This window comes from Pocillopora verrucosa, chromosome 4, assembly GCF_036669915.1.
Source record: "Pocillopora verrucosa isolate sample1 chromosome 4, ASM3666991v2, whole genome shotgun sequence".
NCBI lineage: Eukaryota > Metazoa > Cnidaria > Anthozoa > Scleractinia > Pocilloporidae > Pocillopora > Pocillopora verrucosa.
This window is the reverse complement of record NC_089315.1, coordinates 24,864,001-24,880,195: the sequence shown is the minus strand read 5'-3', so window position 1 is coordinate 24,880,195 and position 16,195 is coordinate 24,864,001. Positions and strand designations below refer to the sequence as shown.

Below are 16,195 nucleotides of genomic sequence, written 5' to 3'. Positions count from 1 at the left end.
GAGTTGAGTCACCGCAGTAAACAGTTTGCGGGTTGGGGCTTTTCGCTCATTACAATTAGGTGCATTTGAGTATCTGGGGTTCTCAGTTACCAAATCCTTTGCACAATCAACTGCCAAAATGTGTTAGAGTCAACGCGCCTCAGGCATGAACACACTACTTCAGAGACTCGTGAGATATTTGCGTTGGATATAAAGGTAAATGCCGTCTACTTTTATTCATCAGTGGAAGTATTGGAGTCAGTCGCTAGTAGCAGAGTAGAATTTGTTTACGATAAACCATCAATCAACTGCAAATTTCAGTTAAAAGTATTCGTTCTTCCAGCTTAGAACACTGTATGTAAACTATACGTTTACAAATTAACTTTTCTGTTTGAACAGGACTAGTAAATGTGAAAAATTTGGGCAAGAAGTTTGAAGGCATGTGGATTTTGAACCGTCACGCAACGTATCAACAAATCGTAGTTAAAATTAAGAGGGAACCTCAAATTGCTAATCGTAAATCCACAGGATAATACTGGACTTTCTCATTATGTTATATCTGTCCGTAAAACTTCGGTTGTTGGTAGCAATAAACGGGAGTTGGAAGTAGTGAAATCACTTAAGTATTAATTTTCGACAGTTGCAGACAGCGTGGCGCGACAGTAATTATCACAAGCCTAAGCTCCAGCTGTGAGATGATCATCTTGCTCAATAAAGGTCATGGCGGAATTTTAAGAGTTTGTACCGGAATATTTACGACCGCTACAAGAAATAAAAAATACATTCTCAAGCGGACATTACATTACAACATTACGTCAAATTCTCAATTAAAATACCTCACCTTACTTCTACGGCTTTCGCTTTTAAAGCTAACCCTAAACCCTAACCCTAACAACAATTGAGATAACACCGGAAATATTATAATGGCCTGACTTTCTATTTTTAGTTTTACAGATTGAGCATTGACTTGTTTCTCTTTGAGGGAGAACATCTGTCAGAAGCTTGGACGCTTTTTAAGTTGGAAAGGTAAGAATATCTAACCAAAGTTAGGCAAAAGTTTACCTGTATTGCAATGGGCATCTGTACTGTTAGGCAATACTTGAATTTTTGGTTGCTTTGAGCCGTGGAAAGGGCGTTAGATGTTTCTCGGATTCGGGAATTTTGACTGAAACAATTGGAGACTTTCCGGACGATTTACCACACACGTTTGCCCGATCACGTGGCATTTCATCCAGAGCTAAAGTTTTTGCAAACCAAATGGTTGGGAGATCTTGGCCCAGTAATCCTTTTTTCGTGTAATAGTGATTTTTCATCAAATAAATAGAGAATAATACATGGGCGCGCGTAGATATGGAATTTCCGTGTGTAACTCGATAGCTCACGAGTGAACGCAGCGAACGAGTGAGATGTCGAGTTGAACACGAGAAGAGAAATTCCATATCTTCAAGCAACCATGTATTATTCTGTTTATCATATAAACACAAGAGCCCTTTACTGAGAAGAAAAGCCGACTTCATTAAGGAATGAAAATAAATGAATCGACAAACCTCGAATAACAATCGTAGAGTGCGTTGACGCTGACTCTCTATTTTGACTTTCTATTTTTAGTTTTACAGATTGAGCATTGACTTGTTTCTCTTTGAGGGAGAACATCTGTCAGAAGTTTGGACGCTTTTTAAGTTGGAAAGGTAAGAATATCTAACCAAAGTTAGACAAAAGTTTACCTGTATTGCAATGGGCGTCTGTACTGTTAGCCAATATTTGAATTTTTGGTTGCTTTGAGCCGTGGAAAGGGCGTTAGATGTTTCTCGGATTCGGGAATTTTGACTGAAACAATTGGAGACTTTCCGGACGATTTACCACACACGTTTGCCCGATCACGTGGCATTTCATCCAGAGCTAAAGTTTTTGCAAACCAAATGGTTGGGAGATCTTGGCCCAGTAATCCTTTTTTCGTGTAATAGTGATTTTTCATCAAATAAATAGAGAATTATACATGGGCGCGCGTAGATATGGAATTTCTGTGTGTAACTCGATAGCTCACGAGTGAACGCAGCGAACGAGTGAGATGTCGAGTTGAACACGAGAAGAGAAATTCCATATCTTCAAGCAACCATGTATTATTTTGTTTATCATATAAACACAAGAGTCCCTTAACTGAGAAGAAAAGCCGACTTCATTAAGGAATGAAAATAGATGAATGGACAATCCTCGAATAACAATCGTAGAGTACGTTGACGCTGACTCTCAAGATGGAAAAATGCGTTGAATCATGCTGTTCATTCATAAACCTGACCGAGTGGCGCTAAAGGCAAGTGGCGTGTAAGAAGCTGATTGGCTATGTCAACACACGTGTAAAAAATAACATATTTTTTCACGTGTGTTGTTACGGCTTTTCTCAGGGCCGGAAATCCTTGTATAACACCGCAGTTTCCATGATAATGCATTTTAGAGAGCGAGAGTAGGCGTACCCACTATATACTTTGTATTCAGTTGGAAAAAAAAATTGTGATGAGACAAAACATTCTCTCGATAGACACGAGACAGATACGATAATCTTATGCCTGGCCATAGACTTCTCACGGTCACAATGCAGAGTGTGGGAATAACTTACCTGACGCAATTATTTATTGCTTTTTGTTTTCCCTGACTCGACTGAAACAGACTAAGTGAGAACAAAGGTGCACTTGGCGAGTTAATACACTCCATTCTTTGTCATGTCATGCATGTTTCAAGCACAGCACAGGAATACTTAGATACCTTCTAAAGAAACCAAAAGAACGTCATATGGTCTAGTAACAGTGGAAGATATTTATAGTTGGTACATAGGCAGCAAATTATAATAACTTGCTGTATCCTTTGTCATTTTCTTGCAAATTATATGTTTTAAGTGAGCAGTCAGCTTTAAGCTATTCAGTAAGACCGAGAGGGGACTGAAATGGCGTGTGGGGCATTACCGCTGGACAAAATATCTTTCTTTCTTCAAATATTCAATCATCAATAGGCTTATTTTTATCTATTACTGTGATATTTTTTATTGTATATTCATCGATTCAATATATGCGAACAATTTAAAAAAAGCAAGATCACTTCATCTTTTAAGAAGCCCTTAGATAGCCGGAAAAAATTGTCCCTTGTGATCTCTACAAAGGTAACAGATCAACGAGGTACATTGGGTCTGTTGAATTTTATTTATATTTTCTTAAAGTAGAAGGGGCAAACCCTCCAAGCACACTGTAAAATGAAAAGAGTGGATTTGGCCCAAAAAATGGGGCCAAAGCGAGCGGGTCCAGTTTGGTATTGGCTTGGGGTCAATTCGGCCCCATTGAAATGGGGCTGTTTTTGGCACCAATTTTTGGGGCTAAATTGACCCAATTGTGAGGGCCAAATTGGAAAGTACTGGAGCCACTTTGGAATTTAAAGGGGCTAAAATGGCTCCAAAATTTCAGCCCTCTCACTAATGACCCCTTAAAAAAATAGCCAATTCAGTTCCAATGTGAAGCCAGTTCAGAAGAAGAGGGCTCTTTCCTCTCCATGCTGATTTCCCCGTGATTTTCCAGTGCAATCATTGCTGGAAATTACACCCAAGAGACACATGTGAGTAAAGCTTTCTAAATGTGACAATGTAAGACAGCTTATAATCAAGACTGATTAAGAGTGCAGAAAATTATCAAAATAACACAAAGACAACAAATGGTCCGGTTTCTACACAAGAATATAGATATTGTTTGTTTTGTGCATCTGAAAAACAAAGAACCTTTGAGCAGCATAGAGTATTCTTCCAGTGGATGTCAGAATACATGTACTCATATTGCTACTTTAGATATCATCAAAATATAAACTTTCAGCAAGTACTACCTCAGGCATTTGCCAAAACATTGAAAACGGAGGAAACAGTGACAAGACTCTACCTGTGTCTAATTTCAAGCAATGCTTGCTCTAAAAAAGTCAAAATTGCTTTTGACTGATTATAAGAAACATTGAAAATATAAAATGAGCCAAGTAACCCAATGAGAGCATCAAGAATTCTATCTTGTGGGAGGTGACAAATTACACTTCCCTCTGTTACTATATACAGGAGATCAATGTATTAAAGATCTCCAATAATGAAAATTTGTGTTGGACATAACCTCTGATTGCTGAATCAACATTAGCTACTCTATGCAATAAAAACAAATTTTACAACCACATTAAAAACAAGCCAAAGTGCAAAAAGTGCCCGTAGCCTGTAAAAATTGCCTGCTAGTTTGCCATTTGTAGTTGGTCAGTTTCCCCTCATTTCATTTTATTTACTAAGCTTATATATAATATTTTTCTAAAACTATAAGCCAAAACACTCAAATGGAAGTTAATTGACTTAATACTTGTATTTGTCTCCCCTTCAAGGCTTGGGGAAAAAAATTGCATGACTCCCAAAATATCTGAAGAGAATCAGCTATTCCATTTGCCATATTTATCTAATGGTTTGACAACAGGAAATTTTAAAAAAGTTGCTGAATGAAAAAACTGAGCAAAAGGATGGCAAAATCAAATACAACCCCAAGGTACTTGAACCTTTGTATCTGGACTTCATAAGCAAATAGGCTCAGCAATTTTAGCTGTTCATTTTCGTACCAAAGTAGCAGTTTTTTGGACTTGTACCTCCAAAATGGTCACAACTTCATTAAATGCATATGTGATAGCAAACACACAAGAACAAAGGTCATGAACTTAAAAGGTCAGAGAGATTCAGCAGCACAAAATTGTCTCTTTTCACTACAAGCAGAAGAGGAAAAGCAATAGATTTTTAAACTTCACCAATCCATTCCGTTTCCACGTCAACTAGTATCCTGCCAGCCATACAAGGATACTCTGCAATAATTTTTTTTTGCAATCCACTGCAGCTCAGAGTGCTTTGGGTTGCTGGTGAGGTATCCTTCCTGGATATCCAACTCTACTGAGGCAGCGAACTGTACAAAAAGTAAACAAATGAGAAAATTAATTTGTTGTTGGAGAACAACAATTTTTTGCAACTACAAAGTTTCCATTTAAAAATCAGGGCGTGAAATTGCGCCTAATACAAGCGCCAATGCGACTAAATTTTTCACTTTGGCGACCAAATCCTGAAAATTAGTCGCCAGATTGGCGACTAGAATGTTTCATCATAACCTTACCTAAAGATTTAGTGAATTAAAAAGATTTGTAAAATAAATCCGCGGCAAACTTCCTCGTTAAGTTCGTTTCTAAAACGCAGCACATGCATCTCTATCAATGACTGGACGCCATCTTGGATTTAGACGAGCTCCGATTTAGACGAGCTTGGAATTTTGAAAGCCATCTAGGAGGAACCTATAGGTAAACATTTGTTTTCAAGAAAATTAAACTGTGATAACATCCTATCAATTCACTAATTTTTTAATTTACCAGATTTAAACTTTGGGTTTACTTTGCTTTGTGCATAGCGCAAGTAAATACATATCTAATATATTTTAATAAAAATATAGCAAATCTCACCATTTTTGTTGGGTGCTTTCCCCGACATTTCTCCTCTTTAACTGAGCAACTGGCACCTTGTGTGTTTTCCTTTGGGATAAAACCGAAGAAAGTAATCGATAATGTACTCTTCACCGTCCCGCTAAGTTTAATCTATTAACACTTACTTAGGCAATGCTCAGTTCTGTCGCCTCGTCCGTAAAACAGATCCTTGGCCGATGTCACTTCTAAATTTTCATAATCGCTGATGTTTTCTGAATCATCAATCGACGTTTGAAACGTGTTACTCGAAGGACTTGATTCTACACGCTGAAGAGAAAGAGCCAAAAAAATCAGTTTAAGCGAATACAAACAAAGACATAGACATAAAAATATCAGTTAATCTTTTCAAGAAAAAGATTAAGAATTCAGAGTGAGAGACACTAAAATCAGAGAATCTTGAAATAAATAAAGTCCATCCTGTGCAAACGCAGTATTCAAACTAGAGCGTCTCTAGCTCTCGGCGCCATAATTAGAACCCATGACCTGAGTTGTGAAACCGCTGAGACTCAATAAGGCTCAGGAGAAAAGGCGAACCATGCGTCAAATTATCTGTAATTATCGTACAGACGAAGAACTTGTGTCATCTCCAGGTTCAGCGTTCATTGCAATCAATTTCTTAAACTTTAGACGCTCTTTTATAACAGGGAAGCAACCTTGCTTCGTCTGCATCCTGGGCAATGGCAAGGAGATCTTGGCCATCGCAACAATCGTCATCATATTTTATTAGCCTTATTTACAGAATACAAAAAAAAATTTACAGCGGTTATAGCTAGAAGGCGAAGAGACCCAGGAAGCCACCGGGCGTATGGGAGAGCCACCTCACGTCTCACATCCTTCTCTGCAATGTAAGATACGAACAAAGATCAATGGAGCGGTCAAGTTTGTATATGTAAAGTTGCAAAACGTGTTGTTAAGCAAATTTCTTTTGCTTACCTATCCTTTCTTAAGTCTCGTTCCATGCGACTGGAGCCAAGAAACAGCCTCTTCAGTGATTCATGAATTCGCTGCTATAATTCATTATTGTGTCCGACGCACGCGGTCTAAGTTGGACTAATGTGGTACGCAGAAGAAGCTGCTAAGACGCACTCGCAAAAGGAGGACGAATTTTGGGGAGAAATCCCTTACATAACAAAATTTTACTCATTAAAAAATTCACAGCATGAAGTTGAGTAAGCCAATCGATAATTTATTGCGCCAGTTTCGACCGAAAGATCTATACCATTTTTAATCTTAGCAGAGGATCATTGGCTGATTTGAGGGTAACATTTGAAACACGAGAGAGAGATAGAATAAGAGAGATAGATATTCATTATCTTTGTAAGAGTTTGACTTGGTTTGACTTAGCAACAGAAAGAGACTTATTCTCTTCGCTTTTTTCAGAAGCTAAATCGGCGGGTTTCCATCGCGTTGATTGAAATGCAGCATTCAATGAAGTCTAGAATTGGCAGCTAGAATGAAATATAAACGCAGAGAAATCCAATTCTTGATTAAGATGCAAATCACGCCCCTCCGGAGGATCAAATTTGGCAGTATGAACTGGGCTTTGACCAGGAGAAGAGTCTAGCCCCTAAATCATGCTTACACAATATACAGACCAGTGCGGAAAAATTGTAAAAGTAAAAACTCAGTCAGTCCACTCTGTATATGTATAAATGTTTATCGCTTTTGATTACACGACAAACTTTTATTTGTAAATCATCTGAAATCTGTTTCGAAGAAGCTAATAGTAAAAAAAGTGTAAGCGGAGTGTGCTAGACTCTTTCAATTGACAGGAATGATTTCATATGCCGACTTTCAAGGTAGTTTTAGACGCCAACAGACGGCTACAAGTTAATGGATGTGATATCATCATGACAAAGGCGATTGTTTTACGTTAGCGATGTATCGTTAAGTAGTCATCTTTTTAACACGGTTATTGAGGCATGTTTTATGTCGATGAATCGTTGTAAAAGATATTGAGGAATGATTAAAGAGTATTGCAAACAAACCGTGTTTTGAATGTGGTGATTCCTAGCGAGAGTGAAACAGTTCAGTGCTGGAAAAATGTAAAGGTCATATGTGAGGCAGTCTCTACAAAAGAGAGGGTCTTGCGCCATTTTAATTGTTTCTTTGCACGTAACTAGGAACCCGATCTTTTCCCTTTGGATTGCCTTCTTAGCAGATACTCAAGGAAAAAGCTTATATCAGCTGCAACCACCAAGTCAACAATATGTCTGCCGCTTCAGATTATCCGGAGATCGTGCCGAAGATTGCATCTGAGGCTAAAGGAACAGACTTTTGTGGTGATAAAAACAGCTGCTATATTATCCGATCTGATGTGGGTGTCTACATGAGGTGCAAAGATATTCACGCTGGTCAAGATATCAAGATTCACCGTCTAAGTGAGGCCTGTAGATGGGGCGATCACTACTTGGCCACTGACTCTCATTTCTACATCATTAAGGGAGATGAGTATCGCAGAGTCACCGACCTGAGTAAAGACGAGGACGCTGTGGTTTACTCTCTTCATCGCAACTGTCGCGGAGGAAGCGGCTACTACTCTGCCTTTGGTTATTGGTACATCGTGTTTGCCAACAGAGGCACCTACAGACGAGTGAGTAACATGAACAAAGACGAAGACGCCGTTGAGTATAAAATCCATCAAGCGTTCCAAGATGGCATCTATTTCTGGGGTAACAATAATTACGTCTACTGTCTGAAGCAGGCTGGAGAAAGGGGTGTCACTTATCACAGAAGCACCAACATGAACTTGAACAAATATTGCGGCGACTTCAGCGTTCACAAGTTAGTGCTCAAGTTTATCCCTGGTGGTATAGCGCACACCCATGGAAAAGTGTTCGGGTATTGGAAAGATGTAAAATGTCTTCAAAACGACTCCGACACTGCCATTGAATGGGGAAAACCCATCAAGAAAACCGTTGGATTTGACAGGAGCACAATGTCCTCCATAGAGTTGGAATGGTCCATCGAGATGGGAATAAGCGAAGAAGTAGGAATCAAAGCCCAAGTTTCAGAATTGATTGAAGCCCTCTGTAAAGTTCAGTATAGCCTCAAAGAGAGGTTTGGGGGAAAGTTGGTCAACACAGAGCAGTTCGAGTGGAGTGACACCACTGAAGAAGACGAAAACGTTAAGCTGAAAATTCCACCGAACACCAAGCTGTACGTTTGGCAGTTTCAAATGGGCTTTGGAAAGAAGGAGAACCTCTTCAGCTATGACACTGCGATCACATACGGTAAAACACCACCTGAGGAAACATTAGAGTATTTCATGCATTAACGGTCATCCTGAGTCGGGCTGAATCGGTGCCTGTTTAAAAGTGTGACACAAACGAACCTTAGTAAGAACTGTTAGTGCTTAAGTTTTCTCTGAATAGACATGAGTGTGTTATGAAATTTCTTATCTTTTTCATTTAATCGTTGAGCGGTAGACAATAAGTTTTTTGAGAATCAATTAATATACTGCATTAAGTACAACAAAAGCAAACATTTTTCTGTTCACTAAAGTCGATCAATTTTTTCGGTCTCTGAATGTGTCATTAACGCCTTAATCATTATATGCTGTGCTAGTTTGAGAAGCAAAAAACCCCATTTCAAGTATGAGACAAGTCAATTTTAGTCTTTTAACTAATGTCGATCAATTTTCAGTATATTATAGTGAACTAATGAGAGGTAACCACGGAAATTAAAAAAAATATATATGCACTTATGTTCACTTTAACATATAACACATTAACTTATGTTCGCGTTTCAACAGACATGAGTGTGTTTTCCTAAGGGTGTTTTTATGGTCATTTACTCCTAGAATAATATATACCGCGCGTACATGTTCAAAAGGTTACCATTACTGCTGTGAAGCGTAAGACAAGTGAACTTTTGTTGAAACCCGAACATAAGTTAATGTGTTGTATGTTAAATTGAACATAAGTGCATATATTTTTGAATTTCGTGGTTACCCTCCATTAGTCCACTAGAGTATCCTACACCTGTTTAAAAAGATATTAAAGTGCAGTTAAGTGTGAGACATGCAATTGTTCCAAGGTCAGAATTGTTACTAATCGATTTTACTTTGAGTAAATATGAGTGTGTTTTGAGTGGCACTATGATACTATTAGAGAAAGATTATTGAACTGGCAATATAAAAATGCTCTAACTAGGAAAAAAATCACGCGGATGTATGCTTTCGTAACTCTAACTGATTGTAACAAACCCCGAGGACTGATTAAAACTGTAACACAAACTAAAAGTTTTGATGACTGAAGTGTTTCTGAGCGAGATTGAAAATATCCAGTGTGGAAAAATGTGAGCGCAAAACCTCTGTTGCTCCTTACAAAGCGTTGGTTCGTGTTCGTGGAATACTTCAATTATTTCCTTGTTGATAATTAAAAGAAAAATGTTTGACATTCCTTTGCATAGTTGTTATGTTAGAATACTATCTTGCCGAAGGGAACTTTATGTGCCACTGCGATGAATAATCATCCCGTTTTTCTCATGTAGCATATTTTAAATTTTGTGGCGCTGCAATCATTATGAAAACCCCAAATACTTTCCTTTGGATATTTAGCTTCCTTTTCCTGTCCCCTTTTCATGAAGGGAAATGTTTACACGAGCTGTGAGGCTATTAGAGCGGAAGATTTAAGAGTTTGCTATTTTCATTTTGTCATAAAGTTATTGTACTTTATGAGGTGACGAAATTGGTTGGTGCGGACGAGTTAATTGATTAGGTCCGATTTTGCATGTAGTGTAGAAGGAAACAAGAAGCTTCATGGAGCCTAAATTCTAGCCGGTTTTGCGGTTCAGAGAGAATGAACTGAAGGCCTTGCGGTTTTCAGCAAACTCGCTGTTAAGTGCTGTTCATTGTTTACTTAACATGGAGAGTTATGGAGATTACAACTTTTGAACAAGTTGATGCCATGACAAATTGGAAATACTAAAGTCGCTACATAAAATACGGGCACTACCGTGAGTACTGCGGCAAAGTCAACAGAAAAGGACTAAGTCACTTTGTGACTTAGCTTGAGTCACGGAGAAATCCAGAATGATGGTAACCATCCAACTCCGCAGAATAATAAACGCATACCTCGGGCGTTCTACAAAACCAGTTTTAAATAGAATCCTGCGTTTATCAAATTTCCGGTTGCAAAATTCATCAAATTTCAACGCTGCGATTCAAATCTTTCTCTGGTTGCACGAGCCAAATTACCCTATTTTCTATTCCTATGTCAAGTTTCGCCTCCTAGTCACTCAATTAATATTTGTACTTGAACGTGATGATCTTTATTTACAAGGTTTTCTCCCGCCTACATCTGATAACAAACCTCTGAAGTTTTCCGCCACGGAACGATATACCACAGAAGGCATTATATGAAACGCAAGTTTCTCGACTCATTGAAATAAAAGATATGTGGTAGTGACTTGCATAAGTTTTTTTTGTCATAAAAACCTTTGTCTTGCGAACAATGGAAACCCTTTCCTTCAAACAATAGATTAGAACATAAAATGAGCTGAAGCTTGACTTATTGTCCAGCCAAAATCCGAACCAAAGTTTGATATGCATCATTTTCTCTTTGACTATTGATACTGAGGAGTTATCAAATTACATCACAAACAAATAGTTTTTCTACTATAGTTATTTTAAGCGAGAGTAAAACATACAGACCAATGCGGAAAAATTCTAAAATCAAAACTCAGTCACTCCACACTGTATATGTATAAACAAACAAATAGTTTGTACAAACATGTACAATGTACAAACAAATAGTACAATAATGTAAAAATGTACAAACAAATAGTTTTTCTACTATAGTTATTTTAAGCGAGAGTAAAACCAGTACAGACCAATGCGGAAAAATTCTAAAAGTCAAAACTCAGTCACTCCGCACTGTATATGTATAAATGTTTATCGCTTTTGATTACAGGAAAAATTTTTATTCGGAACTAGCTTTAATTCACTGACTGTTTGAATTGTTGCCAAGTTCTAGACATCTGATTAGTTTGATTAACATCCGTCAGTACAAACTTGCAACAATTTTTCCTGGCTCTTGTAAATCATCAGAAATCTGTTTTGAAGAAGCTGACAGCAAAAAAATTTTTTAAGTGGAGTGTACTAGCCCCTTTCAATTGACAAGAATGATTTCATAGGCAGTTTTAGACGCCAATAGACAGCTACAATTTGATAGATGAGATGGCATCATGAAAAAGGCGATTGTATCACGTTAGCGATATATCACCAAGTAGTCATCTTTTTAACACGGCAATTGATGCATGCTTTACGTCGATGAATCGTTGTAAAAGATATTGAGGAATGATTAAAGAGTATCGCAAACAAACCGGTGTTTGGAATGTGGTGATTCCGAGCGAGAGTAAAACAGCCCAGTGCGAAAAATTATCTTCCCAAATGTTCCCAAATGGCTCATTCGACGTGATGGGAAATGTATACTTAACACAGATCACGCAAATATTGCCCTATTCTATTTCCCCTCCCTCCATTAACGATCAAGCGAGAATCGAAATCAACGTCTATTAAAGCTCGGTCTTTTTGCTTTATTTTTCTTCCTTGCAGATACTCAAGAAGAAACGTTATTTCAGCTGCAACTACTGAGTGAAAAATATGTCCGCCGCTTCAGATTATCCGGAGATCGTACCAAAGAGTGCACCTGAGGCCAGAGGAATAGACTTTTGTGGTACTAAAAAAACCTTCTACATCATCCGTTCCGATGTGGGTGTCTACATGAGTTGCGAAGATATTCACACTGGAAAGCGTATCAAGATTCACCGTTTAAGTGAGGCCTGTAGATGGGGCGATCATTACTTGGCCACTAACTCTTATTTCTACATCATTAAAGGAGACGAGTATCGCAGAGTTACCGACCTGAGTAAAGACGATGACGCTGTGGTTTACCCTCTTCATTGCAACTGTCGCGGAGGAAGCGGCTACTACTCTGCCTTTGGTAATTGGTACATCGTGTTTGCGAAGAGAGGCATCTACAGACGAGTGAGTAACATGAACAAAGATGAAGACGCCGTTGAATATAAAATCCACCAAGCGTTCCAAGATGGCATCTATTTCTGGGGTACCAAGAATTACGTCTACTGTCTGGAGCAGGCTGGAAAATGGGGTGTCACCTATCACAGAAGCACCAACATGAACTTGAACAAAGATTGCAAAGACTTCAGCGTTCACGAGTCAGTGCTCAAGTTCCTCCCTGGTGGTATGGCGCAAACCTATGGAAAAGTGTTCGGGTATTGGAAAGAAGTAAAATGTCTTCGAAACGACTCCAACACTGCTATTGAATGGGAAAAAACCATCAAGAAAACCGTTGGATTTGACAGGAGCACAATGTCCTCCATAGAGTCTGAATGGTCCATCGAGACGACAATAAGCGAAGAAAAGGAGATTAAAGCCCAAGTTTCGAAATTGATTGAGTGTCTCTGTAAAGTTCAGTATGGCCTCAGGGAGACGTTTGGTGGAAAGATGGTCAACACAGAGCAGTTCAAGTGGAGTGACACAACTGAAATAGAAGAAACCGTTAAGGTGAAAATCCCACCGAATACCAAGCTGTACGTTTGGCAGTTTCAAATGGGCTTTGGAGAGAAGAATAACCTCTTCAGTCTTGACACTGCTATCACATACGATGAAACACCACCTGAGAAACGATTAGAGTACTTTAAGCATTAGCATCTAAAAGTGTGACACAAATGAACCTTGGTAAGAACTGTGAATGCTAAAGTTTACTCTGAGTGTAGATAGGTGTGTTTTGAGATTTCTTATCTTTTTCGTGTACTCGTTGAGCAGTATACACCACGCTTTTTGAGAATTAATTATATACTGCATTAAGTTTTTTCCGCTAACTTAAGTCTCATATCATCATTTATTCCTAGAATAATAGCGGAGCTCGCAGAGCGTAGCCCCATAATTATACAAAATAGTAGTAACCCATCAAGCCGAAAAAATTTGGATGTACGACCGTTCGACCCTACGACCCTACGACCCCACGACCGTACAACCATACGACCGTATGACCGTACAAGATGCTACTTTTAACATGCGTGGTCAACTGTACCGCGGGCACGCCAACGCCACGGCTTTGTCCAGTAGTCCAGTTTTCAGTGCACTGGGCTCCGTGTCGGACGACCTGGGTTCTAGTCCTGGCAGGAGCAAGGCGTTCTGCCCTTGAGACGTGCGGAAAAAAAATGCGAGCTCCGCTTTTAGGCTTGGCTAAATCTATATATTATATACTGCGCTTACATGTTCAAACGGTTACCAGCTTCCCTTAAGCGTAAGTCAAGTGCACTTTGTTTGAAACGCGACAGATCGAGTGTTTTAAAGTGAACGTAAGTAAATATATATCTTTTAATTTCGTGGTTACCCTAGTCATTTGTTCACTAGAATATACTACAACTGTTTAAAAAGATATTAAAGTGCAGTTAAGTGTGAAACATGCAATTGTTCCAAGGTCAGAATTGTTATCAATCGAGTTTACTTTGAGTGAATATGAGTGTGTTTTGAGTGGCACTATGATACTATTAGGGAAAGATTATTGAACTGGCAATATAAAAATGCTCTAACTAGGAAAAAAATCACGCGGATGTATGCTTTCGTGACTCTGACTGATTGTAACAAGCCCTGAAGAGTGATTAAAAATGTAACACAAACTAAAACTTTTGATGACAGAAGTGATTCTGAGCGAGATTGGAAATATCCAGTGTGGAAAAATGTGAGCGCAACACTTCTTTTGGTCGCAGCAAAACGTGGCTTCGTGTTCGTGGACTAATAAAATTTTATGGATAATCAAAAGAAAAATGTTTGAAATTCCTTTGCATAGTTATTATGTTGTAATACAATCTTACCGAAGGGAACTTAATGCGCTACTGCGATGAATAATCATCCCGTTCTTCTCGTGCAGCATATTTTAAATTTTGTTGTGCTGCATTCATGATATGAAAACCTCTGGTATTTTTCCTTTGGATATTTAGCTTCCTTTTCCTGTCCCCTTTTCATGAAGGGAAGTGTTAACACGAGCTGTGGGGCTATGAAAGCAGCAGATTTAAGAGTTTGAAATTTTCATTTCATCGTTCAGTCGTTGTACTTTTTGCAGATGACGAAATTGATTGGTGCGGACGAATTAATTGATAAAAACATTAAGCTTCAATTAATAAAAAATTTTGTAGAAGGAAAAAATATGCCAATAAACCGCTTTATATATCACAGAATGAGCTTTTTGCTTTTAAGTACACGACAAACGTCTGAGTTGTTGCGCAGTTCGAGAAATCTGACTAGTTTGATTAACAAACACTTCTTATCACGTAACGCTCATGCAAATATTATCTTAGACATAATTATATTGGTTTTTTTTTTTTTACCTTAAAACAAAACGCTTAACACGATCTTAAATTAATAACATAAATAAGAATGACTGGAGTCCAAATCGGTCATTGTGAGGTATTTTTGAAACAGCTTTGTACGACCGATAAACATTCCTTGAAGCTAAAATAGTCATTATGAACAACCCAGAATTTTCTATAAATATCACTCGTTTCGATCATTTTCTGAATTTCAGTACCGTATTACGGTCCACTTCTTCCAAATTCGTTAGTTAAAATTTATGATTTTTCACCCAACCAATTTCTTTGGGATTATTCTCAGTATATTGCAAACAAAAGAACGGAAAGAGACATTTTGAGTTCGTGTAACGAGCTAAAAAACGCGAGAGAGATGTCCAGGGGTGTGCTTTCCCTGTAATTTTTGACGAGGGTGCGCACCCAGCTCTCCAAATCTTAGCATTATTTTTGACCAGAGAACACCATTTTTAGACCCAAGGTGTAAACATCCATAACCCTTTTCAGACCAAACTTCAAAGGTGGCACTTGGTTTGTGAATCCACTATGCGTTGGTGTGCACAGTGTAATCAAGCCTGGCATCGGCGCCATTACTTTTTTCTGCAACTACAACTGATATGTATCTATATGAGGTATTAAATTTGTTTACCCGCTGACCACTTAACAAATAGATTCCAAGTTGCCGTGCGTCTGTTCAGTAATAGATCACAGATGACGTCAAAATGTGGTAAGAACAAAAAAGTGGCACACGAGGCGCAGCCGAGTGTGTCACTGATGTTCTTACCACATTTTGACGTCCTCTGTGATCTATTACTGAACAGACGCACGGCAACTTGGAATCTATTTGTTTTATATAATAAAGAATTAAAAAAGTTTTAATGATGACGTCATCTATACGTCTGTCCTCCAATAAATCATAAGTGAGAACCAATCAGAATGCGTGCATAACTGAGCTTATTATATAATCGTATTTCGATCTTTTCTTCCTTCCCCGCGCGTCGCCCGTGATGTAGTAACTCCCGCATTAAGGTTTAGCGTTGTGTTACATTACAGTGTTTTGAGTGGAGATGGCCCACGATCATTGTTGCGTTAATTTCTGTAGTAACGACAAACGAAATAAAAGTGGTGAGAATTTATCTTTTTTCAACTTTCCTTCGAACGATTTATTGAGATCGAAATAGATTGCCGCTTTGAGGTGAGAGTCGCGTCGTGACTGGTTAGCTGTCAGATGCACGTGTTATTGGCGATCGACTTTTCCTTTCGATTGAAGACTCAGCCAGCAGTTTTTTTTATCTATAAAATATTTATTCATTTGATATTCATAACACTAAATTCGATTAATGAATCTACTATTCTTTTTACATTA

At 38.4% G+C, this 16,195-nt stretch overlaps 1 protein-coding gene across 7 annotated transcripts; it reads left to right on the top strand.

The window, feature by feature from the left end:
• On the top strand, positions 1-14,674 carry LOC131776816 (uncharacterized). 7 transcript variants are annotated; one of them, XR_010717181.1, is made up of 4 exons: positions 1-195; positions 926-1,005; positions 1,588-1,667; positions 6,138-7,605. XR_010717181.1 is itself a non-coding variant. In XM_066165057.1 (4 exons), exon 4 carries the CDS (start codon positions 7,703-7,705, stop codon positions 8,768-8,770), a length of 1,068 nt encoding a protein of 355 aa, XP_066021154.1. In that variant the 5' UTR covers positions 2-195; positions 926-1,005; positions 1,588-1,667; positions 7,655-7,702; the 3' UTR covers positions 8,771-9,896. The 7 variants fall into 7 exon arrangements, 6 of the variants coding, with proteins under 6 accessions (XP_066021154.1, XP_066021153.1, XP_066021152.1 ...); XM_066165057.1 differs by lacking the exon at positions 6,138-7,605 and adding an exon at positions 7,655-9,896 and having other exon boundaries at positions 2-195; XM_066165056.1 differs by lacking the exon at positions 6,138-7,605 and adding an exon at positions 7,652-9,896 and having other exon boundaries at positions 2-195.
• Positions 14,675-16,195: the final 1,521 nt, after the last annotated feature.